Source organism: Tenebrio molitor, chromosome 1 (assembly GCF_963966145.1).
Source record: "Tenebrio molitor chromosome 1, icTenMoli1.1, whole genome shotgun sequence".
Lineage (NCBI taxonomy): Eukaryota > Metazoa > Arthropoda > Insecta > Coleoptera > Tenebrionidae > Tenebrio > Tenebrio molitor.
In genome coordinates this window covers 41,445,299-41,472,489 of record NC_091046.1, presented here as the reverse complement: position 1 = coordinate 41,472,489, position 27,191 = coordinate 41,445,299, and the positions used below count along the sequence as shown (strand labels likewise).

The 27,191-nt window shown below is 38.1% G+C and overlaps 3 protein-coding genes across 11 annotated transcripts in view; 1 reads left to right on the top strand and 2 right to left on the bottom strand.

Annotated features, from left to right (window-relative positions):
* Positions 1-27,191, bottom strand: part of Liprin-gamma (liprin protein kazrin) — an 80,893-nt gene that overhangs the window by 22,538 nt on the left and 31,164 nt on the right. The gene's annotated exons all lie outside the window — the stretch shown is intronic.
* On the top strand, positions 19,594-21,827 carry LOC138132925 (probable DNA double-strand break repair Rad50 ATPase). Of its 2 annotated transcripts, XM_069050671.1 has the most exons (5): positions 19,595-19,762; positions 19,811-19,984; positions 20,033-20,396; positions 21,024-21,239; positions 21,287-21,827. In XM_069050671.1, exons 1-5 carry the CDS (start codon positions 19,712-19,714, stop codon positions 21,763-21,765), a joined length of 1,284 nt encoding a protein of 427 aa, XP_068906772.1. In that variant the 5' UTR covers positions 19,595-19,711; the 3' UTR covers positions 21,766-21,827. The 2 variants fall into 2 exon arrangements, with proteins under 2 accessions (XP_068906764.1, XP_068906772.1); XM_069050663.1 differs by having other exon boundaries at positions 19,594-19,984.
* On the bottom strand, positions 21,833-25,525 carry LOC138132941 (carboxypeptidase N subunit 2-like). Its single transcript, XM_069050682.1, has 5 exons — positions 24,251-25,525; positions 23,498-24,198; positions 22,942-23,452; positions 22,151-22,887; positions 21,833-22,099 (listed from the first exon to the last, which is right to left on the bottom strand). The coding sequence occupies exons 3-5, from the start codon at positions 22,983-22,985 to the stop codon at positions 21,990-21,992; spliced, it is 891 nt and encodes a 296-aa protein (XP_068906783.1). The 5' UTR covers positions 22,986-23,452; positions 23,498-24,198; positions 24,251-25,525; the 3' UTR covers positions 21,833-21,989.

The window sequence follows — 27,191 nt, the reverse complement described above, 5'->3', positions numbered from 1 at the left end:
ATAAGCGCAATTCGCAGCCTACTCGCGCCCTTGTTAAGTGTTCCCTTATCGATTGCTGATTGGTCGGGCTGGTACTGTTTGAATGGTTTAAAGTGAGCTTTGAGAGCATGTCAAACACATTTAAATCAGTATTAAGGTGACGTCACGTCGTAACGTCGAAATCCAGTCGCCTGGAAACTATAAAACTGGTTTATGTCTCAGGATTGAAACTAGAATTTTCCATTTTCATTAAGCATCTTGGGACACGTTTCCGGCGCGATATTTTCACATTATCAGCTGAGAAACTGTTATTTCAGAGACTGTTATTGGCTTAATTGATGGTGATTGTGAGAAATTCGCCCGTCGTATGTCGGCTGTTGGATTTATTTCATAATTAGTATCTCATGATACTTGAGGAATCCTCGTTACTGCCTGACTAATGCTACGGGAATTTCAGTTAAAAATGTAAATCAGCAAACAAGGAGTATTTACCAATTAGAGCTGAATTTTATAGGGGTCAGTGTGAGTAATGAACAAGGCGCGGCTGGAACTGACATGTTACAAAAATTCAAATTGCCTAAATTAGCGTATGCTAATTAGACGCCATAATGATGTAAATATTTTTAGAGTAAAACAGGATTTTAACACACCCCTATTCGTATTACTTTTTATTCGGCGTCAGGAGTTGTCAGTTATGATAATTTAAGGTTTTTAAGGCGCAACAAGGATTTTCGAGTAACGCCAAATCCAAGCATTGTTGACATGTTTTTTTGTTAATACCAGATTTTCACTCTTCACTCGAATGTGCTTTTAGTTCTTCCACACTGCTTTAAAGTTCTAAACTTCAAGATAAACTCCATTTCAACTTTAGTTCTCATTGTTTACTGGTCCGCTCTAACAATGTTTCATTCTCAACTTCATTATTAGAGGGACTGAGGACGGCTCTGTTGCCTATCAAAGAAAATAAAGCGTGTTGTTCTCAAACAATTCGCAGACTTTTGTTCCTTCGTTACGACCGAATAATCATAGAAATGGTCTAAAATTTTCATTATCAAATGAGGAACTTTTGAATCAATCATAATTATGAATGATCATATTCACAATTACCTTTTACTTTGGAAAAAATAGTAAAACAAATAATAATAATTTGATGATCACCTGATACAGTGACATTAGCCTAAATATAGTGGAAAACAAGTAAACATGCAATTGTTCGCTCCACGAACCTCATTTGTTCGGAAAATAGTTTGTTCAAGTTTTATTATTAAATTATACATCTAATGAGATCAAATCTATTTTTACTGTTTATGGTTTATTACTATTTCATTAATTCTTTTATTTGTAAAGCAAAATAGTCGTAAATAGCACTTTACGGTACATTTTTTATGTTTTGTTCTGTCAGTATTTTAGTTCCTTCTTATCAACAAACAAATAGATATTTTTGAATTGTTGTAGAAACAAATTGACATAATTTTTACAATTTGTTTCTCACTAACAATGCAAAATAGTTAATTACATTGGAGTACGGTATGGGCATTGTACAGTGCGAAAACTAGGTTTCAGGCTCGAGGCGAAGCCGAGGGTCTGATTAGTTTGAGCGCTGTAAAATATCTACACTACGACATATCCATTAGACTTTTCGGCTGACCAAATGTTTTATTTGGCACTTTTGCAGATTTTTATGAAATAACAAATGTCAAACGTTTTAAATTGTAAAAGTAGTAAGAACAATTTAGGAATGACCTAAAACTGAAGAACTCTTTATTTAGGAGAACAAAATAAAATTTCTTAATACTGTTTGCATTTCGAAAAACTATAACAATCATGAATATTACTGGCCCATGATTATTTATTACTTTCCTTTGTCTCTTATTTTTTAAGTTTTGACAATACCTTTAACACAAAGAACGCCATAAATACATCCAAAGGGTTGTTTCATAATTTATTGCGTGGTTTAGTTTATTTCAGGAGTTAGCACGAAGTCACTAAAAGTTTTGGAACTATTTCAATAAATGTCCTGTCTGAACAAAGGATATGTAATTAATTTCAGCTCTAGCAATTCATGGCGCAGAATACATACACCTTTTAGAACATTTTATTACAAGGAACAACAACGATTAATGGCACATAGTTATGTTATTTTGATTTTTTAAAACGAAATAAACATTGTTTAATATACAGGGTGTTTCTGAAATAAGTGCGTTAATTTTAACTGGTAATAGAACTCATCAAAAGGAACAACTTTTCTCTCTGCCATTTTGGCGAAAAACGTTGCGTAATGGCTTAAAAAACTAGGAAAGATTTTCCTAAAACCGTTCATATCTCCGAAACTATGCTACCTAAAAACGTGAAACAGCCAGATTCTTACGAAGTGGATTTTTTGCTATACGGGTAGATTTATTTGAATTTCGATTTCGGCGTTAAAACACGTTTTCTGGATGAAAATGGATGTTTTTTTCATATTAGCGCTGATCTCAATTAGCCATTGCAGTATTTAGTGGCGTAGGGCTATTTCAGTGAAAAATCTCTCCAATTTTTTTTGGAATTAAAAATCGTTTTTCGGCAAAATGGGAAATAGAAAAGTTGTTCCTTTTGACGAGTTCTATTACCAGTTAAAATTAACACACGTATTTCAGAAACACCCTGTATACATGTGAATAAAATTGGAGTATCTGTCTATTATTTCGAGCTTTCGGCATTCTTTACGTGGTACAGAAGACATTTTTACATTTTTTTTTGTATATTTAGTTCTCTGTTTGAATGCATTTAAGTCACAAATTAATTGATCGATATTCTTCAAATAAAATTTATTAACAAGGGAAAACATCTGGTTGTGTTCTGCATTTTGTTTCATTATGCTATGAAGTCAGGGAGCTGCGCAGTAACGACAAATCTACGCCCAGAATATCGCGACAGAGTGAGTTCGCCTCGCTTATTTCTGTTTCTAATGTAGGTGGAATCCGGTTATGTCACTTCGCGGCTCATTTTTGTGTTTCAATGCTAAAAGTGAGAAGTTAAGTTGGTAATTAATCCGACTTAAACTTATTTAAATATACTTTGTCTACAAATTTTGTTTACAACATTCTCAAAAGCTAGTATTTTATTAAAAATATATTTTTGTTGCTTTAATTAAGCAAAGTATTATTTAAACATTAATAATTAATTTATGATGTTATTAGGGATTGTACCACATCAACAAAACATATTAAAAAATTGTTCTTTATTGTATCACCATCGCGCAAAAGAAAATTAAAATCTATTCTTAAACTCCATGCTCTAAATGACGCTATTATAACAAACAAATAAAAATAAGGAAAATTTGAAAAAGATATGACCATCAAACAAAATGAGCTTCTACTGTTCGCAGCAGTCTCATTTTCTTCCATTATCATCACGACACACTTTTATCTTTTTTATTGCCGAGTTATAAAACAAGATACACAAATAACAAACAACAATTGATATCGATTATTTGCATTCGAATATTATCCAATAAACCATTTCGTCTGACGTGTGTGACATTTGTACAAATCCGTGCAGGTGTGCCACTCTGAAAAAACAGTTTCACCAAATGAAAATGCTTCATAAACATCACATTCGTCTTGTTGTAGTTTTATTTCCGTAAGTTTTTACGCAAAACGTTTTTACAAGCGCCTCACGCTCCTACGAATGAATAAATTAATCTCCACGCAATTAACAGCGAAGGCGCTTTACTTAGATGGAATAAAAGAATCATTTCGGCAACACATAATTGAAATTTAAATCCCGGAAAGTGGCCGGTCGAGAGCCCCGCACATGAGGCACCATTAAAGCTTCATGCCTCGTTGATTCAAGCAGCAAGCTAAATTCTATCTCCAAACTTGGTTACATTTTTTCCTCGAGAATAAACAAGGAAAGTTGAGCCCGAGCTTTACGGGGTGCAGACTTCAAACTTGAGCACCGCATCAGAAGGTACAACATGTCGGCGAGATTTGCATGCGGACGTGTCCTTCCTCCCGACGCAACCCTTCATCCCCAAGTAATGAAAGCAGAGCGCGACCGTAAACCTCCAAATTCGTAAGTGAAAGAACAAGAAGAGTCGATGGAAAAGTGACGTTTTAATTTGTTTCAGGATTTTCAGCGGAACGTGCTCGATCGCCTGAAAATTAATTTCAGGAGGATTAAATATAATGGATGGAACAAGTGCGCTATTTTTCGAATGCTGATTAAGTGGTTTCGAATTTCATAATTTCCTGGATGAGCCTAGAGTTTCGTGGTCTCGCTCGCACTTGAAGACTCTCCTGACTGATGCCCATTAAAAATTATGAAAAAAGTTTCGCCCAAATTTAATCAACGGCATTAAGGAGACAAAATTTTAATGATGAATTTCATTAGGGCCACTTTCTTGCCAACTAAAAACGTGACTTTACGGATTACGACGCCGTCCCCAAAGAGGGGAGGTATTATGGGTAATAATTTCATTATTAAATAAGGCGAAGGGGGGCTGCTAATACTTGGCAATTAAAAATTTCAATCGAATTTGCAGTCACAGCTAACAGCGTTAATAAATTTGTTGGAGTTATTTCTTCAGTTCAGAACTGGACGGTTTAACTAGTTCAATCAGTTCAAACGGTTGACTTGGTTATTTCGTAAAACCGCCTAAATAGGCAAACCGTAGGGTTAAACTGGTTTAAGAAGTTGAAGAACTTCACTTGGTTAATTAGCTGATAGTTAAACCTCAGTTAATAAATTAGTTGGGGTAATTTCTTCAGTTCAGAGCTGAATGGTTTAAACCAGTTAAACCTTTAACGTTAAAATGGTTAACTTAGCTACATACTTGGTTTATGGTTAAACCGGCTAAAGAGGTTACAAAATTAACCGGTTAACTTATTTGATCGGTTACATTCAGCGTTGAAGGGTTTAGTTGATTTAAGAAGTTGAAGAGCTTAACTTGGTTAATTAGCTAATGGTGAAATCCAGGGTTAATAAATTAGTGGGGTCATTTCTTCAGTGGTCGGACTAGTACTGTACGCTTTAACAGGCTTAACCAGTTAAAGTGATTAACTTGATTAACGGATGGTTAAATCGGTTAAAGAGCTAAAACGGTGAAAAAAATAAACCGGCTAATCTATTTAACCGGTTACAATTAACGCTATATGGTTTAACTGGAGTGATTAGCTGACGGTTACGTTTAGTTTCGTTAATTAGTTATTTATTGGTCAGTATACTTCAAGAAGAATAATTTGTTACGCTGTGAAAATTCTTTAAATATATTTTCCTATTCCATTGATTGATTAATAAATTAATTTAACTGGTCAAATAGTTAACCGGTTCTTTGACCGGTTTCTCTTTTTAACCGGTTTAACCATCAGCTAATTAACCAAGTTAACCTGTTTAACTGATGGAACCAGTTAAATCATATAATCCTTGATGCTCTTTAGGCCGAAACTCCAAAAATAAATAAACCGCGATCAACCCCCAATAGATCCTCGGAGGGTGGCGCTACATCCTGCATCCTTAAACGTCCTTAACTCCACGAACTGAATTAAAAAGTGAAAGAAATTTTTGATGAGCCGCTCATTTCCGGATTTTAACTAGACGGATATTAACGAGCGGAGCTGAAAATATGCAAACTGCATAAACGCCACCGTATCGATTGGGTTGATTTCTTTTGTGTACACTCGATTGTTATCCACTTGCATTATGGCCACACACCGGACCAGCAAATTAAATGTCATCAATCACTCTGAGCGAGTTGCAGTTTGCCTTGAGCTTTGTTTGTCCGACTGAAAAATGAAAATGACTGAAATGTGAGTAATTGGTAAATAATGCGATTTAAATGAGCTGCGTCTCGCTGAAAACGAACCGTCCATTTTTTGAGTGAAATATGGCGTTCGTTTTATCGCCGCCAGTGATCGAAGTGGGAATGGAAGCACATGCTTCTTGCAGTTACCGCAGTTTTATCTCTTTTATCATTTTGTCGCAGCGTTTTTCAGCGAATAGTTTCGCAATGGGCGCGCGCGATGATGGATTTTTACTGTTGGAGGCCATTAAATTATCGGGGGAAAGAGAATAAATGGTTTATGCGCGTACCAGTTGTGCTGGTCGTTAGAAATGTCACAGTCATGTATGTGCGTTTATGGAGCGAAAGACAAAAAGGTAGGTTCAAAGAAGAGGAGTGTACAGTAATCTTACGGAACGTAATGATGTATTAAATATCGATTGAGGGTTCCGCAGAGGTTGAAGGTTGTAACCGACTTATCTTAGGAATTTATCGAATGAAATGAAACAAGAATTTTTAGGTAATTCTTAAGCAAGAATTATTTTTTGTTTGGTGTAAATATTAAGAATTCTAAAAGTATGTAAAAAAACAAAACACTTTTGATTCAATTAGATTTTGAAATTGAAATACGATACTTGTACGATTTGTACCTACATTTAGAGCAATGTTAACAATTTCAAAAACATTCTTCTTCAAAAAATTCTTTCTATTTTTCTTTTCAAACATCCTGATATAAACTTTGTCTTGTAGTATTTTTTTTTGCTTTTTCCATTTTAGCATGATTCTTTTGGCTTCTCTCAAAAGAAGGGTCGTGTTTGCAAGAAACTGTAGGTAATATATAAATACAGAATATGGATAATATTAACTGTTAATGGATTATACAGCACGAGAAATAAATGTTCAATCGATACATGGAAAATAACAGATTTTACAGGATAAAATCGTTAGGTACATTTAATAAAATGGTCATCAGGGGATTTAGAAAACTGTTCAAACAAAACATATTTGTGCACGATACACATCCAATGAAAAATGACTGGCTAAAAATATCACAAAAGTTAATTCCATTTAAATCAACGACAACATTTTGGAGATTTTTTTTCTCGTAATGAATCTTATCTAAACATTGTTTAAGGCTTCCGTCTACACCTACAGTTTCTTACAAACATGATCCCCTGCCAGTAGGATGTTTTCTTGCTAGATTGTCGAAGTTGGCGTTGAAGAGTCGATTGTGAACGCACAAATCTGATCAGCTGTTTAAATCTAACCTCACTTTTTACGTTGTTTGTGTTTTTAATCCGCAATTTGAAAATTCAGTGTTTTTAAGACGAGTGGTTCATTCACAATGGACTCTTCAACGTCAACTCCGATGCCAAATTTAAAAAAAAACACCTTTACAATATGGATGATAATGGATTTTTTTTTTTTAAATTATGTTGCCAGTGATGAATCAAGATACTTAGCCTTCTACAGATAAAAGTATTCAATCATATGATACTTTTTTACAATTTGATTTTTTTTCAGAATTTATTTCTGCTGTTATTTTTATTTTATTTGACTTGCTTTTCTTCTTTTAATCTTGTTGTCCATGCTCAGTTCACGTTCTTTTGTCCTCATTTTCTCTTAATTTTTCTTTTTGATTCTCTTTTCTTACGTTCTGCTTATGTTTCTCCAATTTGTTACTCCTCACGTTTTCTTTTAACATTTCCTCCTACATATTCTTCCAATTTTTCATCCCTTTCGTCTCTTGTTTGCAAAAGAAATCTTCAGTTGGTCTGCATGGTGTAATGTAGAGATCTTCTATTACTTATAATTTGTATACAGTACAGGTGTATCTAAATGCGAATGTTAATTTTAACACGTAGCAGAGCTTGTTAAAAACAAACCTTTTTTCCATCTTTTTATGAAAAAGCGTCACAAATTGATTTAACATTTTGAATAAATTAGCCCTCAAAATGTATACCCACCTATGGGTAAGGGCGTAAATTTTCTGTTGTGATAGAAACGGAACCTTCCCAAAAAAGTTGCATTTTTATAGAAAAAATCAAAATTCTCATGGTTAAAAAAAATTAAGACAAGTTAATCACACAAAAGGACTCGTTGGGTAAAAATTGCGGGTCAAAAAATCTTAGAAAACTTTTGCGAATTTTGTAAAAATGGCTTGCAAACGCAAATATAGTTCAATTATTTCGCCAAATTATGTATTTAAAGGTTTAGCCTTTGAAACCTTAGACCCTTGGTGCAAAGAAGCCATCGATCTCATTAATGTCATCGGAAACCGACTTATTGCGGAATCAGGCGATTCAAAATCAAAGAAATTCCTTTTCGAGGGGATTTCCCTTGCTATTCAACGTGGAAACGCTGCAAGCATTCGGGGCACTTTTCCAGATTCCGCATTATTATCGGAAATATTTGTAGGTATTGTAAAACAAAAATGTTATGTACTTAAGTTGATTAATAATTATATTATTTAATTTTGCAAAACGTTATAGAGAAAAGTTTCATAAATTAGTGAGTTTCTTTCAGTGGTTAAAATTAACACACCTACTTCACATATACTCTGTATATTCTGAAAGTCATTACTCATTTACAAAATGTCATTTTCTTCTTAATGCATTGCCCAGATGAGATCCCTGCTGTTCCAAATTTCCCTCTTTATTACACATTTATCTTCAAATATTTGCACACTTCCACTGTCCTTTCTTTCTAGTATACAATCATTGTTTGCCTAATTTGAGCAGTGTTACTTGTCGGTTTTTACTATTATTATCTATTTCAACTTTCACTCCATTCTTTCTTTTTCATTCTTAAAAAAAAATGTTATGTAGATATATACTATGTTTACCCATTTTCCAAAGTAATAGTTATGTGTATCAAGGCTTTTTTCAAATAAATACATTTATTAATACATAATTATTAACAATTTTTTATAGCCTAAGGGAGTCCGTTTCGGCTCAGGGACGCGAGGGTCGCGGGTTCGATTCCGACCCAGGGCGCAAAAAAAAAGGCTATATTCTGTCTCGTCTATTGAGTTGGTCATCATGCCCCTCATAGATTTGTAAACCAGTCCTAGACTGGGTAACAAATTTTTTTTTCTTTTTTATCAGCTTACTAACAAAACGAGAAATTTACTATTTGCAATACAATTGCTTATTTACATAATTTATGGTGACAGGACAATTATTGCGTTTATCATCTGCGATGTTCGGCGGCGTATTAGACATTTATTCATCATTTTCGCTGTTGTATTACACATTTCTTCATCATGCTCTTGCTATTGATTATATGATCGTTGATTTTCTTATTATGCACCAAATAAGCACCAGGAATAAACGATACAACACTTTTTCGGGCAAATTAAATACATACTTTGGTTAAATTTAATTGTCAAATTTTCATTTGTTTTCAGTCGGTTTACTCGCTTTTGTCAGTTTCGTTGTTAACTTACTAAACAGACCCACAGATGGCGCCACGGTCCAGGGTCAGAAAAGTGCGGCCGAAAAAGAGTTACTTTTCGTCCGCTTGGGAGTACGGAAAATTACCTTTTTCATTCATTTCAAAAATGTATTTTCCACAATTTTTCTTATTGTCTATCGAAAAATATTGCCCCTCATTTTATCACAATTAATACATTTTTCTTTATACTTTATTACCGTTTTCCTCTGAAACCAGGAAATGTTTTTTAATCTGATTAATTTATACATTAATGTATATTCTTTAGTCACTTTTAAAAGACAAATCGCAGTTGTTTAATTTTTTCCCTTCCTCTCCTTCATTTAATTCTCTTATTTACATAAAAAAAAGTCGAATATTTCTTTGCGTTTTCCCTCTATTACCGTTTTCCTCGAACTTTTACTTACTTATTCATTCTCTTTATTATACTCATTACCGTTCATTTGCTACCCTTCCTCATTAATTTTTCCTTTTTATAAAAAATTAATTACTTACTCCTTTCTGTCTAATTCAGTTAGTGACTGTGTTTCTTCTTCTCGCCTTTAACATTTTCTCCACACATTCAAATTCCTTCGAAAGTTGGAAAGAAATCGGACATACGAGTACGTTTAGTTAGTCTTTCTTCCCTTCTTTATTTTCATTTCTTAATGTTATCCATTCTTAATGTGTTGCACTGTAGTCAAGTACTTAATAAATGCCATCATGTCATGAATTTTCATTCAATATATTGCCTTTATTTTCTACTAACTTCCACTCCCATTTACTTATTTTTCAAAATTCTCCGATCCTTTTAAGATCCTGAATTAATTACTCCATAGCGTCTTATAATTGCTTCTTTGTTTTAAGTGCGTATTTAGATTCTCTTTTCCCAACCATCAATCACCAACTCCAACTTGGCAAAAGCAAAATATTTTGAGCGCCTTATTTATTACCATTCCCAGCATTCAAAGAATCTTGAGGTTGAATCAGAAGTTGCTACATTAGTTAATTGGACCTATTCAAACCGCCGAAAGTCTAAAACTCGCGATGAATACGGCAAAATTATTCCTTTACTCTGATTGCAAACTTTTAACTCGGCTAAAAATGGTTGATTTCCTGCAAATTTTGTTTTGTTAACAGTAATTACTTTGTTATCCGCGTACTTCAACCCCCGCATTAGCTCCAAATTAATCAATTTTTCCTCACAACAGTCTGAAATACTGGAGCGCTTTCAGAGAACAAACAATGGACCCAGCTTGATCCTAATTTGGAATTAAGATGGCATTTTAGTTCACCCGAATTTGTCATCGTGCCTGTTCAATGGGACCATTTTGTGCAATTCGGACGCCATAACAAGTTCAAACAAGGTCCCCGCTCGAAACACATTGTGTTTGCGCGACCCGGCGATATTTTCTTTGTGGCGAATCCGTCCGGGTCGTGAAACAAAATTTGTATTTTAGCAGCTGTGTACAGATTTTGCTCTCATTGATTATTAAATGTAACAAACCGCAGAGTGGCGCCGCAGACCCTAAAAGCTCCGAGCTTCAAGATGTGCGCGCCCAATGCTAAAAAAATTAAGCACAGTTTAGAGCGCGACTGATCGATTCCCCAGACGACTGTTTCGATAAATCGGCCCGAATAAAAGCTCAAAGCTGGGCTACTTATGTATACCGAGTCCTAAATTTTCATTATTTCCTTTTTCGTTCCACTTTCCGCAGTAAACATGTTTGCGCACAATAGAATTTATTCCCAATCGATAAAAAGTATACGATCTGGAATTCACTCTTCAGTGAGGACCACCTGCCGTAGACAATTAATCGTTGCGAGACAAAACCTCTAAACTTGGCTGAAATGAACAGCCCCATTGTCGAATAGTTCCGAATTGGGGCGATAGTGGCGTGTTTATCTCATCAGGACCTGTACAGGATCGCACATCTTTATGCATTAACAAAGCTCAGATGCTTTTGTGCCGTATTTAGGTCAGAAGCTCTCGCTGCGCGCATCTTCTGAATGGTTGGAATATTTCCCCGACTGGAAGGCGACAATTTTCCTCCCGGATTTCACCGAGTCCGTTTGGAAAACTCCAAAGCGGGAAACTGATAAGCGCTACAAAGCTGCAAGCACGGACTTGAAAAACGATCCTGCGAGGTGCACGAATTGATTCGAATCGGAGGACGCGTGGGAGCCGTAAGGTAGCGGAAATAATGAAGACGGGTGGATGGTGGAATTTGCGTTTTAATTTCCAAATTAAATCAGCTCCAGCTGGTCGAAAAAATTGTGACTTTGCAAACGTTATTTTCGCCTGCGAGAGCGAAGCATCCTTTGTTTCAACTTTTTACGCAAAAGTGGCCCGGCCACCTCCACACAGCGTCGCAATTAAGGGTTGCAAAAATGCTTCAGGGCGTAGTGGGAGTTGTCTATTGGCGCTTCTGAAATGTTGCTATTTATACCGAATAGAAAATGTCAAGTTTCGATTGAGGTAAAGAGGGGAATTCTTGATATAGAGACATGTTCATAATATTATGTTATGATAGTTGTTGCTATGGAATTGAGTGTCAGTTGCTTTGATAATTCTCGAGCAAACAACAATTAATTAGCACCATGTCAGGTGACAGGTGATTCGCTGGCACTGTGTTAAGCCCAATCTGTGATGAAAGATCTTGGGATGAAGAATACATTTGGGAAGGAAATTCATGAGGAACCCTCAGTTATTCAGAATCGGAAAAAGAAGGACAAGAATGAAAGTCAAAGTAATTGAAAAATCTAATACTGTCAAATTTGCATTCTAATGATCCACCGTACAGCCTTGACTTAACTCCTGGTGACTTCATCTAAATCTAAGATTTGAAGGAGGTCGAGGAGTATCAACTGAAAATGAGATAAAGCATGTGGGCGATGATCATGATTCAGATAAATCTTCTGAAGATTGTAGAAACTGTATGATTTTGTTGAACGGTGATGATTTCGATCGATTGAAAATAAAAAAAATAATTAAAATCAAAATGTTTCTTAACGTCCTAAACTCACTTTCCACTGAACAACCCTTGTTTTAATTGAGAAATCTAAGATTGAAAAGGCTTTAAAAATTGAACGATTGAAATGGAGTAACTTTTTCGAATCTGTTTATTTTACACCACTCAATACACTCAGAAATTGACGACTCCCAAAACAACGAAGTCAAAGTTCATGGTTAAAAATAAAAAAGGGAGATTTGTATGATCAATATTACAAATTATCAATTAGGTATTAAAACACGATGAACTACGACCACAACGACTGTCAACAGTTTTCTTTCATAACCCCACTTTTTTCTGACACTTGCAAACAAACACACTAAAAACAAAAGGTGGCGACGTTGTAGGTTGTATTTTCGAGGTAAAATGCAGTGTCATTGGTGGATTTTTGATTTTGAAACAGATTATAATTATGTAAAATACCGACGGTAAAAAAGTCCAATGAAGCGCTAGCCAGATCACCCCGAGTTTTGCATCCCGGAGTTTTGTTACGGACCAATCAGGTTATTTCACGTAACCTAGACATTTTGTTTTTTTTTTTCTGTTTCTAAGGTGATCAAACAAGACGATCTCAGGCCGGAAACGTTCTCAATCCTTGTCGCAACGGTTTTTCGATGATAATTCCAATTAACAGTTTATTTTCTTAACGAAACAGTAGTGTAGTGTTAGTGCTCCAACGCAAGAATCTTTCATTGTAGTAGACCTTTCCCAAAACGCGGTGGTGACACTAGACAAACTCTTCATTGGATATCGAGTCTGCCAGGGGATTTTCAACAAGCTCTACGCCATCAACCAGATAATTCACAACAGTAGTCACTCTGGATAAGGACATGAAAATATGTAGTTCCTACTGTACTTTTTTGTGTTACCAACTATTAGAAGCTTGTAGACATTTAGCTGCAGATAAATTAAGTTCAATTATTAATCATTGTCTTTCTTCGTTACATGCAATACCTTCTCCTAATATTGGTAGGTACTCTTTTAGATAACACTTCCTTCCAAGTTTGTATTGTTTTAAGATTGGGTTGTAATCTTTGTACACCTCATATTTGCAAATGCAATGCGAAAGTTGACGAAATTGGGATTCACGGTCTAAATTGTTCCAAAAGCAGTGGTAGATTTTCAAGACACACTGAAATTAATTCTATTATCAACCGGTCTTTGACTTCTATTCAACTTTAGAACCAAACGGACTATCTCGGGATGACGGAAAACGCCCAGATGGGATGACTTTAGTTCCGTGGATTAAAGGTCAACCTTTGCTTTGGGGCGTTACTATTGTAGATACACTTGCAGACAGTTGCGTATTGAAAACATCTGAAGTCTCAGGTTTTGCCGCTGAAATGGCTTGCAAACGCAAACATTGCAAATATAGTTCAATTTTTTCGTCAAACTACATATTTAAAAGTTTAGCCTTTGAAACCTTAGGCCCTTGGTGCAAAGAAACCATCGATTTCATTAATGTCATCGGAAATCGCCTTATCGCGGAATCAGGCGATTAAAAATCAAAGAAATTCCTTTTTGAGAGGATTTCCCTTGCCATTCAACGTGGAAACGCTGCAAGCATTCGGGGCACTTTTCCAGATTCCACATTATTATCGGACATTTTGGATTGTAAATCAAAAATGTTATGTAATTATGTTATCAATATAAATAAAAAACCAGTCATTATATAATTATTTAAGTACATGGTATAAAAGAAAGGTTCTGAAAAACATATCCCTTTTCTTAATTCGAGGAAGCACAGTGTGGAACAAAATCATTATCATCTAATTAGCTTTGGAATTTTTTCACATGTAAATTTTCCTGCACCGCTCTACTCTTTTTGAAGTGACCTTGAAGTTCTGTCAATAAATGCCATCAATCAAATTGAGAATTATTACAATTCATTGAATTGAATTAACAAACGATTAAAATGTATACCATGCAAGAAAAAACGTTCATTATTGCGGCTTATTTCCGATCTCATCCCTTCGCAATAAATTACATTTGGAATTTTGATGTATATTTTGAGGTTGGGGTACTGCCTGTAGAAAGGCACATCCTATTTTTATAAGGATAATGCAAAGGTAACTAGATGAAAATTATTTTGTTCCACACGTCTCGAAAACTTCTCTGCTGGCTACGAATACTACTTCTATTATTGCTCTTTATCTCCTTGTGACCATTGCAAACTGTCAATTCCATCGGTACACTTTTTAAAATTTGTAAATCTAGATACTTAGTTAACAGTTTTTCAAATCATATTCTCGGCCTGTTTTTGATCAGTGAGCCAGTCTTCTGAAACAAACATTCACATTGCTACACTTTCTTCCTCAAGGACGATTTCCATCATGATCTAACTCTCCACATCGTTTAATTCTATCAGAGACAGTTTGTTTAGATAACCAAGAAGTCGAACTATTCTACGTTGACGAGTTTCAAAGTTAAATGACTCAATTATTGGAAGGAACAAGTTTGGTAGTTTATCTGTCATTTGGGAAGTTACTCAAGTCCAAAGACTATCAACATGTAATAAACTTGATGGGAAATTACACTGTCGATTTACAATTAATACAGGACTCACGAGACAATCATTAAATTTTTGAGAAAGAATGGAAACATGTCGACATTGACAATTTTGTAAAGTATAAAAAACCTCCAAAATCACCAATTTTAAACATCAGAGGGTAAAAGAAATTGGCGAAACATAATTTGTGCTCCAAATCATAAATGAATTGCCAAATAAAAAAAATATATAATTCCGAAGTTTTTTTTGGCAGCGCATCTACAAATGTTTTCTTTCGCCGATATTTGATCAAAAAATGTTTCGCGGCGATAATGTCATTTTCAGAGGGTGTCAGCCTAGGTCGTCCGCTTGTTTTACGTGCCTCGTACTTCGCTGGGATCCAATTATTTCGATAAGAGTTATCAGCGAGGGTCGTGGCAGGTATGCATGAGTCATCCTGTAAATATTGAAGCTAGCTGTTTAAACAACAAATCGAATTTGGGTAATCATATTGTAAGAGGGGAGACTGAAATGTTGCCTTTGGGGTTAGCAGGTGGTTGTTCTCATAAAGGGGGAGACACAGACACACAGCAATTCCCTTACATGAGCGGCCGCAGGCTGCAACTTACGTGTAGGGTGTCTCTGCGATGCCGCCATTACACCTGAAAGGTGCCACTAAATCCGGTTCCGTATAAATTCTTAATCGCCAACAAAATACAACACCGGTGCAAAACTGAAAGGATTCTCGCCCGCCGTAGCCCTAAATACTTAATACTGCCCCGCAAAGACATAAAGGGGCGAGATTAGGCCCATCAATCCGTACGACGAAGGGAAAATTCCCGCGGTTAGTTCGCAGTTGTCGAGTCAAAAATGGCACTCGAATTAAACGGGCGATTAAACGAGCTCTTGTTCCGAAACAGTCCGACTTCGTCTTTAATCCCGAAGAGGAATCTTTGGAAGTGCGGCGAAGCGCGGATAATAAATCATATTCACGGCAAAGATCCCCACAATAAAACACACGATAATCCGGGATGAGGGCTGTTTACGTTACGGTACACACAATCGTAACCTTTGTACGTTTGTAATGCGCTCGGAATTAACCCGGCTACCCTCATGGCGCGCCTGCAAAAATTACTAAATAACATTTTTCATGAGATGGAAATGTTTGCTCGTCTTGCCAGATCCGTTTTTTCCCATTCAGAAAGCGAATATTCTTTTTGATGTTGCTGGCGAAGCGGCTGAATTGGACGCTAAAGTATGCCCCGCTGCCATACTTAGCTTAAAATCTTCTTTACTCCTCCATCTCCGCACGAAATTACTAATGCTATTATTTTAATTTCATTCGGAATTGCTTTGACTCAATTTTCATTTCACCATTTTCAAAACCTGTGCTCGTGAATTCATTAATTAGTTGCCAGATAAGGCGTACATATTTACATGGTAATAATAAACAAAATTGCTTCACGGTAATTAAACCGCTAATACAAATCCGTTATTAATTGTTATTCCAGAATTTAACTCCAACAAACGGCCGACTGATACGAATCTTCGATGGGTCAACAAATAATTAAGCCAACGATTACTGTTACATTCTTTTTTAGTGATGAGGCTTGGTTTTTCCTTTCGCGTCCCCCTTCCAAGTGTCTACGCCTATTATCAAACGCGGAATTGTGATCAAGATTACCAATATTTTTTTGACAACCTTTGACAGTCAACTGGTGATATATTCCTTGTTGTAAGATAATTTAAAAAGTGTAAATCGTTTTGCAGCTAAAGAGGGGAAAGACATTAATGGAATAATTATAAACATTTAACATTCAAATGCACGTATAAAAAATAAGTCAATAAAAGTTCCACCGGCGGCGGCAGCGGCACCGGCGGCTGAACATGCCCGCGCTATCGATTTTCCTATTAAGGGGGCGATAGAGAACTTGTTAGTATTCGTAGAGTTTGGAAGTTTACGATCTCGAAATTTGAACAACAAGATACCACACATAGCTATGGTCGATAACACTTCACCGTTTCCATAGAAAGTTATCGCAGGTGATGATCCTGGCGCTTCTCACGATCCCTAAACAAAGCGCAAACGGACAAATATGGAAATCGGCGGCCGAATGAAAATCCACCAGATGGAAAAGGAGAAAAGTTGAAGCCCAGCTCTGGGCTAATTTTGACAGAAGAAGAGTCGCGCACCACCATAAATAATACATGTACAGGTGCTGTACGGCAGTTAAGGCAGTTTAGGAGTTTGAAAGAAGTGTCCCTTCCGCCACCCCGGATCGCTGGGGATAATGTCGTTGGCACTAACGGGACAAAGAGGGAGAATTAGGAAAAGGAGCACGTCGACTCGCCCCGGGGACGTTTCTTTCGTTTGTGATGTGACGGCTTCAGGTTGCGAAACACTAAAAACTGTTCGTCCAAATTGAAAACTGCAAAATGGAATTAAAATACTACGAGCCGCTTTGTAAGTTTAATTAAAACGGGTGGAATTGCTTCATGAAGCGAATCTCGGCGAGTCCTTAAAAGCTCCGAAATGAGTGTTTTCAATGCGGAGTGTCGTCTGCAATTCAAACATCGGTGGTGTGCTCGCCGGAGGAAGAAGAATCACGAAATAACCTCTGCCTAATTTATACCGCGAAAATAAAAACCCGGGAAGTCGACTCGGAGTGGAGGGCTCTTAAAATCTTGCCAATAAAATTTTGATTTTTGCGAGATCTGGGGCGGTGGCTACAGTGGAGTGATTTGGCAAACAATTAAATTGGAAACAAGTATTTTAACGAGAGAACATCCGCCCCCACGGCAGGAGTTTGCTCGAAAAAGTTTAAATGTCGAATCGAAGCTCCAAACAGAATTAGAAAATACAAACTTTAATAAAGTTGTCGCCCACAGTCCCAATATCGAAGTTGCGACGAGGACATTTGAATTTAAGAGCAAAATTTTGTTGAACGTTGAAAATTAATTACAACAGGAAAGAAAATACATTTTTGATGGATCTTGAAGAGCAGAGACGTGGAGTGAAAGAGTGAATGTGCAAGCTCCAAGGGAATAAATAAATTGGAAATAAGGATTTAAATAAGAGTTTACATATTTAAGTTGAAGAGTTGTTCTGTCCCCAAAGAAATAAGTTTACTGTTATCAAAGTGAAAATAGAAATAAAACATGTTTCTGTGAAGCAGACAGGACAACTCAAGTTAGAACCAAATGCTTGCTATAACCCGTTTCGATGCAGTTAACACAAGAGGACGAAAAGTAACTCTTTTTCGGACGGACTTTTCAGATTCTGACCGTGGCGCCGTTTAATTAGTTAGCAACGAAACCGATAAAACCGATAATTGTCCTGTCACCATAAATTATTTAAATAAGCAACTGTATTGCAAAAAATAATACATTTCTATCTTCGTTGGCAAGCTGATAACAAAGAGAAAAATTTGTAATTTTTCCAATGATATCTTTTGCTTTGTAGTTCGCGCGGTCGACTAAAAAATGTAATATGCACCTCTGTCAAAAAGAGCCTCTTGTCCTCGCCTGTTTTCAAGCCTCGGCTGCGCCTCGGCCAGAAAACTCAGACTCGAACTCGAACAATGCCCTTGCTACACAAATAACTATTTTGATGGATCTTGAAGAGCAGAGAAGTGGAGTGAAAGAGCGAATGTGACTGCAAGCTCCAAGGGAGTAAATATAATATATTGGATGAAATAAATAATAAAATTTGTTCCATTTGGTGGGAATTTCTTGCTAGGTACTGTATCTTTCCGCAATAAAGGATAACTTGAAAAAATTTAACTTCACGATCCATTTGACCGAGTTCCGAGCCACGTCGCGAATAATTTCGAGCAGCAAATCTGGAAAGATGCCCAACGGATTAATAAAGCAACTTTACACATTGTGGCAAAATTCGGAATAGGTCTAACATTTCTAATTGGGATCCCGTCTCTGGAGCGCTCTCAGCGACGTGATTTCCAGCTAAAACCAAAAGTTTTGTTTGCATTTTACTGTTTTCCAACGACCACCTCAGCCCGACAGTAATCTCCAGAAGCTAGAGGAAAATTGATTTCGGAAAATATGTGAAGCAATAAATCTGGCGCAACTTGTATTAAATTTCAATTTCGTTACACAACAATATTTTTCAAACTCGCTCTACTGTCGATGATTAATCATCATCTTAGATAAATTAGCATCGACGGCAGAATAGGCCAAGGCAATAAATCGCCTTAGCTATAACCTAAAAGCTTTTTAAAAAGAAGTGATTCCGTGCAAAGCTGATTTGGGTTTTGAATAGATCGATAGGACTACTTGGCATTTGTACAGCTTGGATTATGAGCTTTATTCATCCGCAAAGAAGCCACGAATGCATAATTGCACCAGATTAGGCGGGAATAAGCTCCGTTAAATATGGAAAGCTTTGCGTTTCATGTTTAGCTCGTTTCATGCAGCTAACACAAACGTAATTATGAAAATTTTAATCAAATAATTCGACCTAATGAAGTACAAGTTATAAAGAGGCCGCCTTAATAGATTGTTTGGAGCAAACTCCGCGTCCATTATGCACCAAAGTTCCACTTTAAATAGAAATTACCCCGATAATTTCCGCCCTCAAGTTCCGCTACTTTTTCCTAATTGTGCAAGGAAGGGTAGTTCTGGGTTCAACGTGTAATTTATTTCTCCTAGTTGCGAACACTTCTGTTCTCCCGAATTCCTCCACTCGACTATCGATCCCCTAATCACCCCCGAAAGCGACCCTCTCGTCGGCGGTGCGAATTTTCAATTCCGTGACCATTCCCACAGTTAAAAACCACCATTAGAGATCGTATTTTGGGCGCAATCGATAACCCCCAAACTAGCAACCCTTAACGAAGCTCCAGCCGCGAGTCGCGATCTTGGCGCTCATCGTTAATTGCTCTCGCCAAAACAAAATGCTGACGAAATAATTGAACCGATAAATTAGGGTGAGTTTGACGTTGACGTAATTCTATAAAAAAAATGTCACAATCTTTAAAATTCAAGTAGAAGCGTACACTTTTTGCGGAAATATCGAAAATGAGCAGCCTCAGAAGCTCCAGCACCCACACTTACTACTCCAACACCAGGGTGAGCGAGGAAAGTACGTTAGATCCGGTGTTAACCCCCGACCCTCAGTCCCACATTAGCAATGGCCCCGAGCAGACCTTTCCCACCCTCCAAGTCATCCTGGAGGAGAAGAACCGAGTGATCGACAAGCTGAAGAAACAAGTCCACAACCAGAGGATCCAACTGGAGTTTTACATCAAGAAGGAGATGAACAGCCCCCTGATGGTCGAGTTCGCCAAAACCGTAAGCAAAACACCCCGGAAATCTACACCCTCTACACCCACCTTTCAGTGTTTACCTGAACTCACCGACGACAACATGACTGTGGCTCTGGCCATGAACAAATTTTACAGGGAGCTGGGAATGAAAAGCCGGATTATGGACCTTTACGACCGAGTTTGCAACATTGCGGGACGCACCAACTGCATTATTCAGACCCAGGAGGTCATACTCAACGAAATCATCAGCAACATGCGCCAGTACATGAATCCCAGCGAGATCAAAAAGTTCCTGGGGAACTTCGACATCAACACCAACTACATCGAAGTGTTCAACAGTCTACTCGACACGACCTTGAGCCTGAAGCGATCCATGAACAGCTTCCGCAACTGCTGCGACCGGCTCATCAACACCGAAGAGAAGAGGAACGAAATCGGTTGGTAACTGACTAGGGATTTTTCTCGACGTTGGCATGCCTGCGAGCGTTGACACTTGCACCAAATTTATTTACATTTAGCAAGACAGGTTAAGTTTCATTAAATAACCGTACAGAGTGACAACTGGTCTACAGGGTGTTTGTGTTTTAACTGCTCCACTCGGAAAATTATCTGGCACCCCTAATTGTGAACTACCATTACTAAATCATAATACTTTTACTTTGTTGATTTTGGTTCTAACCTTGAGTTCCCAGAACCTTCCAAAAAGAAATTGTGGTAATTATACCGGGTGAGTTTAAAATCTATTCAAATCAACACTTTGTAAGCATTGTCAACCTAGTGGCGTCACTCAAAAAACAAAATATATAGGGTTAATTTTTTAATATCCATGACCAGGGTATTTTTTTTATTTCTTATCCTTCATCTACATGGTGATTAGGGATGTTTCTTGCATGGTAGAAATTTGCCATCTACAATACATAGCGTAACTATACTTGAATAATTGTAAATTGATGTGATTACTTGGTTGCCTAAAACAAGGGGTTTTAAAATGATAGCTGCAATGTAAAACAGTTGTATTATTTTTTTTATTATGTGCGGTTGATTGAGAAAGTAATTATTTGCAGTGGAGCAAGTGTACTCCCTCCCGCAGGAGGAGCGGACCATCTGCAACTACCTGGTGAACATCCAGATGGAGAAGTTCGAGCTGGAAAACATGCTGAAGCAGATTTCGAAGAAACGTAAACGAATAGAGCCCGTGGTGGACGAGATCGACATAATCGAGAACAACCTGAAACTCCTCCACGAGAACTTTGACAGTCTGCAAGAGGATGACGAAACCGGTACGGTCCGCTTTGACAGTTTCCCAGATTAAACCGAAAAATTCCAGACTACTGTGTGACAAAAATGTTGGAGAAAGTTTACGCGCAAGCCATGTCGCTGCTGGCCCTGTCCCGCGAGCAGCGCGAGAAGTACAGCAAGGAGCTGGAGCAGCTAAAGGAGGAGAACGAGAAGCTGCGCGAGATAATCCAGCACATCGACAGCAGAACCGCCACCGGGAAGTGCGTGGCCGCCGACTTCAACGACATCGAGAAGCTGCACAACGTGATCAAGAAGACCATCAGCGAGGCGCGCAAGTTCGAGAAGTCCAAGACCGACGAGCTGAAGCAGAAGTCGCAGGAGTGCGAGACCCTGAAGAAGAAGCTGAGCGAGGTGGTGATGCAGAAGAGGCAACTGCAGAATCTCCTCGACACGGACAGCTCCGAGGCGAACGAGTTCGTATTGGAGCGCGAGATCACAAACAGCCGCCTCTCCTACAAAAACCAAGTGGAAAAGCTTCAAACGATCCGTAGTGCTTACAGTGCGTAAATGGTCGAGTAAATGTTGGTGAAATTTGGGCGTATTTGTTAAATAAAGCCAGTTAAAACGCACTCGCTCTGAATTAATGTTGCGATCAAACAGAATGCCGGCTGAAAGCTCGGCAATACGGAAATCGGGACGTTGCAAAAATTTTACGTGCCTCGGATAAAGCGCGAGCTTTCAGGACTCGCACTCGGACGTGCTGCACTCTTTATTCAAAAGCAAATATTACATTATTTCTGCATCAGCTTGGCGTAGTGCTCGGCCTCGGAGGCGGTGGGGGTTCTACGCAGCTCCGGCGAGGGGTTCCAGTGCACCTCCTTCGTCGTGAACGAGAAGTACTCTAACCGGGGGGAGTAAGATCAGATCGTGCCGGTGCATTCGCGGATTTTACCATATTGGGTGGAGGCGTCGCTCATCGACACCGCTTTCTTCCTGCAGATCATCCGCTTTAAGAAACACAGGTTTCCGATAAGGATCCCGGAGAGGAAGGCGCCGCCCATCCAAAAAACGCAAACCGGAAAAGTGGCTTGTTTGGGAATTGTCATTTCTGGCAGATAATACGCCACGTCCTCCGTTTCAGTCGTGTTGGTGCTACAGAATTTTGAATATTGCTCATTTAGGAGGCGACTCCAATTCCCATCTGCACAATCCCAGGGATTGTTTGTGGTTATCAGCGTGAAATTCTCATCCCTTTGCAGCTTAACCAACAAACTTTGCGGTAAGTATCTTATTTTATTGTTTGAAATATCAAAGAGCGCCAATTCGGGAAAATAACCGACGTCGAAATCATCAACGCTACTTAATAAGTTATCAGCAACCGCCAATTTCCATAATTTGCTGCGCGGCCTGAATATTTCCGAGCTCAGCCGACTGATGGAATTCTTCGACACATTGACTTGTCTCAACTGGGGCAAATCATAAAAAGCTTTATCTCGAATCGAACCGACTCCGGAGTTTATCATATTTAACTCTTCAAGTTGTTGGTACTTTCCGAAAGTTTCTCTCCCTATTGTCAACAAGTTGCCACCGGATAAGTTCCCTCTTGTGGCATTTTCACGAGTTAGAGTTAATATTTTCCGACTAGACCCATTGTCGCCTGATACGCAATCAGGGCTTTTAGCACGAATCCTGCGAAAGTATTTTCCAGCGGAAAATGCCGAAAGGAAATCAATCACAGCTTACCCCACAACAAAGACTATGGTAATTGCGCCTTTCAAAGATTGCATCTGCTTCGGTTGATTTTTGACACAATGTCACCAATCAGAGCCAGTTTGATACTCGAAATAAAATTATTTCCCCAGATTTAGATTCCTTTGAATCCGGTAATTAAGCAACTGGTCTGATTGGTCGTGACTTCAGGCAGAAGCTCCAACACGACCTCCGCAAACAAGACTCCCTACATCCAAAGATAACTAATTCAGAACAGTGTTGTGGTTGTGGAACAGTCAGATTTTAATTATTGGATCAGTTAAGCTCACCAAGCACATTAACAATTCAAACGAGAAACAAAGTTCACACAGAACTGATTCAAAGATATTTTCTCAATTTATTGAAAACACTTAAACGTACATCTGGTTGGTCCCCGAAGACAAGGGACTCCTATTCAGTTCCGGCGGAGAAGAGATGGGAGTTTTGCATATTTCTCGCGGAGGATTTTCAAAAAACTCTTTGACAGTTAGGAACGAGAACGACTCTGAAAATTGATTTAAGCGGGGGCAAACCCTTCTGACCGTGTTACCGTATTGCGTTCCTCGATCCTTCTTCAGCGTTGCCACGTTGGTCCACAGCAACTTCTTTATCATGCAGACATTTCCGGCGATGACCCCGCACCAGAAACTCCCACTTATCCAAAAAATGCAAGTCACGAAACTAGCCTCCGGGGGTTTCCTCGATAGGGGTAGATGTTGTAATTCGTTGTTGCAAAACCTTGAAGACAAGTTGTCGTTCAAGAGTCGTTCGATTGTGCAATCGAAGGGGTTGTTTTCGGATATGAGGGTGAAGTTTTCCCCCTTTTGCAACTTGGCCAGCAGGTTCGGGGGCAAACGCGTTATCTGGTTGTTCGAGATGTCTAAAAGTGCCAGTTCGGGGAACTGGTCGACGTCGAAGCCGTCGAGAGCAGTCAGCAAGTTATCAGCCACCAGCAGTTTCCGTAATTTATTGTGAGGTGCGAAGATCTGCGAAGTGAACTTCGTGATAAAATTTCTGGACAAGTCGAGTTGTCTCAGCTGCGGCAAAGCGGAGAAAGCTCCGTCTTGGATCGATCTGACTCCGGAGTTGATTATGTGTAACTCTTCGAGCTTCTGGTAGTCGTCGAAAGTTCGCCTGTTTATTGTCAACAAGTTGCCGTTGGAAAGGTCCAACCGCGTCGCGTTTTTGCGAATCAGAGTGGCAATCGTCGCGTTTCCCTTGAACACCCATCCAAAGCTTTTAGCATAAATCCTGGAAAAGCGTTTTCGCGGGAGCCCGCATCGCCGGATCAATTATCTCTTACCCATCAGCAAATAGGAGGAGGATAACGCCGAATGTGAAATATTGCATCGTTTGATGGAGCACCTTTTCCCAATCAATATTCGCACACTTGAACGTCACGTTCGACCTGAGCCAATTTGATTTTTTGCAGCTAATCCCATTTTAACGGCGCAAAATCCGATAAAAGAGAATCCAAACTAGCCCCGAAAAAATTTAGTTTATCGCGTAAGTGAAACGGACACCTTTTGTGAATACGCTTTGGGGGCTTTTTGTAGGTTTATCTCCGGCCGAATGAAGCGAAAGGGCGGACGGGCTCGACAAAAGAATCTCCGAGGGAAGTTTTGTTCATCGTCGACACCTATTATGCCGAAAACTTTTAAATTGAAAACTGACCGGCCGGAGAAGCGTCCCAGCAGTGATAGGCATTTAATTGAAAGTGGAGAGTCGATAACGGCGTCAAGGTATCACCGGGATCGACAAATTTCCTACTGACACTTCCTTTCCAGTCCCGGATTATAAGCTGAGAAGTTCCTCGACGCATTTGCCGAATTGAGTCGAAAAACATGTCGGCTTGTGGTGATTTACGGTTTGGAAAAATCTGATGGGAAATTTAATATCCTCGACGGAACGTTTGATGTTAACATTCCACGCTGGTGGACCCGAGCAATTCGAATTTTAGTTTTCAAATGCCGGAACTAGACCAAGCTCGTTAAATTTGAATTCGCACAAATTGGATTTCAGGATGCAGACTTTGCAAAGTTTCGACTTGGGAGAGAGATACTAAGATATCTTTATTTATATTTAATCCCCAAGAACTGGAATTACGTATGCTGAAGGACTAACATCAAAAGAAACTTAGTGATTCTTAATGTGCTTACAACCAGAATTAATCCAAGCTGGTAGTAAGTTAGTTGAAATACTGCACCATATTCAACTGATTATTCTATATAATTCACTGTTCGTTAATCTAGCTAGACGTTTACCTTCTCTGTAGATTTATGTTTACGTTTTAAAATACTTGAATCATTTTAAACTCTTCCGCCGTTGACACCAGGCTAGAAACCAATGGCTCACCTTCAAAACCAACATACTCGTATTTATTCTTGCATTGTTTAATTCTCTATAAATCAAGTTTCATTTCTAACAATCAAACTACATATTTAACTCAAGAACTCTACAATTCTTCTTGCTCTGTCAAAATCTCTGCATTTTTGTAGTTTTGATTTGACATTTGACAGCTCGCACTTGTCACTTGCAGTTTTTATTGTTTATCCTTTCTCAAAGGATAAATTCTGACCTCCTGAGATAGTTAAGGGGCACAAAGGAATCTCTTTCAAACGTTAGTTATTATTTGTGAGGATTTTTTTAATTAAAAGGACATAATCTAGAAGTCCCTTGTTTTATGCAACCAGTTAATCACATCAAATCAACTGGAAACAAAACAGCACAATTTTAAGCAATAACGAGCTAAAAGCAGTTAATGAATGAATGGAAGTTTTCAGTTTGTTGTTGAAGATCAGGAGATATTGTAGTTGCAAACGAGAAACCCACACAAGAGCATTATCACTCCACGTTAACGTCTTTATCATAAAAGCTTTCCATACAACGTGATACTATAAAGGCCCCCTTATCTAAACAGCAATAACAATCTACGACAGTTTTTGGACCCACTTAAGTTTTGAAAATTCTTTTTCATTCGAGTGGGTTTTACTCGCCGTTTAGGCTATAAAAGAGATTCCTTGTTATCAGTAGAAACTTTCATCCCCTGCAGTTTACCCAACAACCATTCGGAAAAATGTCTTATTGTCTGAAACAGTCTAAACGCCGATTTGGGGGGGTTAATCTGCATCAAAAGTGTCACTGGCACTTATCAAGTTATCGGTAATCACCATTGGGAGTAATTTGTTACGTGTTGTGAATATTTTAGCTTGAATGAAAATGTTTTCGAACATATTGACCTGACTCAGATGTGTCAAATGATAAAACAGTCAATCTAGATTGTTAAATGGACAGATTTCTCGAGCGACTCTACACAGATGTGGTAATTTATATCCAAGTCTGCAACCACCGGTGTCAGTTTAAAGTAGAGTAATGTTACCTGGCCAGCGGGTAAGATTAGAATAGTGTAGATATCATGTTTTCATTCCCCTCGAGACTTCAAGTTGACTTCAGCTTGTGATAAACCAAGATATTAATTTAATGGAATATTAAATTAATCGCATTAGGAAGTTTAAAACAAACCCTGGACGTTCCGAACCTACAAAAAAGGAGCAACTGTCTATTCCAACAGATTCTCGTTTTTCCTTGAAACTTGAACGCTTGTACACACATCGGTTTCCACCCAGGATTACGATTTTTATTTCTAAGGGTAACTCGATCCATTGTCTCTCCTTTGTCTGAGATTTCCTGACTTGCGTTTCACAATAATACTGGCCCTAAAGGTAACCCCACTAGAAAATCTAATTGTACGAGCTTTACTAATCCGGCTACCTAGATTCAATCGGGCTGTCTTACACTATCCCGCAATCTCGCGCCGGTTAAAATTTATTTGTATAGCGTGTTCGCTTTGAACGTGGAAGTTGATTGTGTTTTCGGCTAAACACCACCAAATTTAAATTAATTTGGCCAGACAATGATAAAATCTAACGAATTTAAACAGGCTGCGACTAACTAAATTGAACAAATAAGAAAAGTGTGTTAATAATTAATCAGAGTCGGCTGGTAATAACGTCGCATTATTACATTAGATTTACTTAAGAATTCAATTACGACGCTAACGTGGCTTTATTTCAACATCAATAACTATTAAATTGACGTAGACGTGGTTTAATACGCTGTCGAAAATTGGTTATTAAGATTTATGAAGTCTTGAACGTGTTATAACAAATGTATAGATACAACGGATTCGGTACGTTCAAGACTTGGAAAATAGAAAAAAACGTAGGACGGTTTGATGCTGGAAT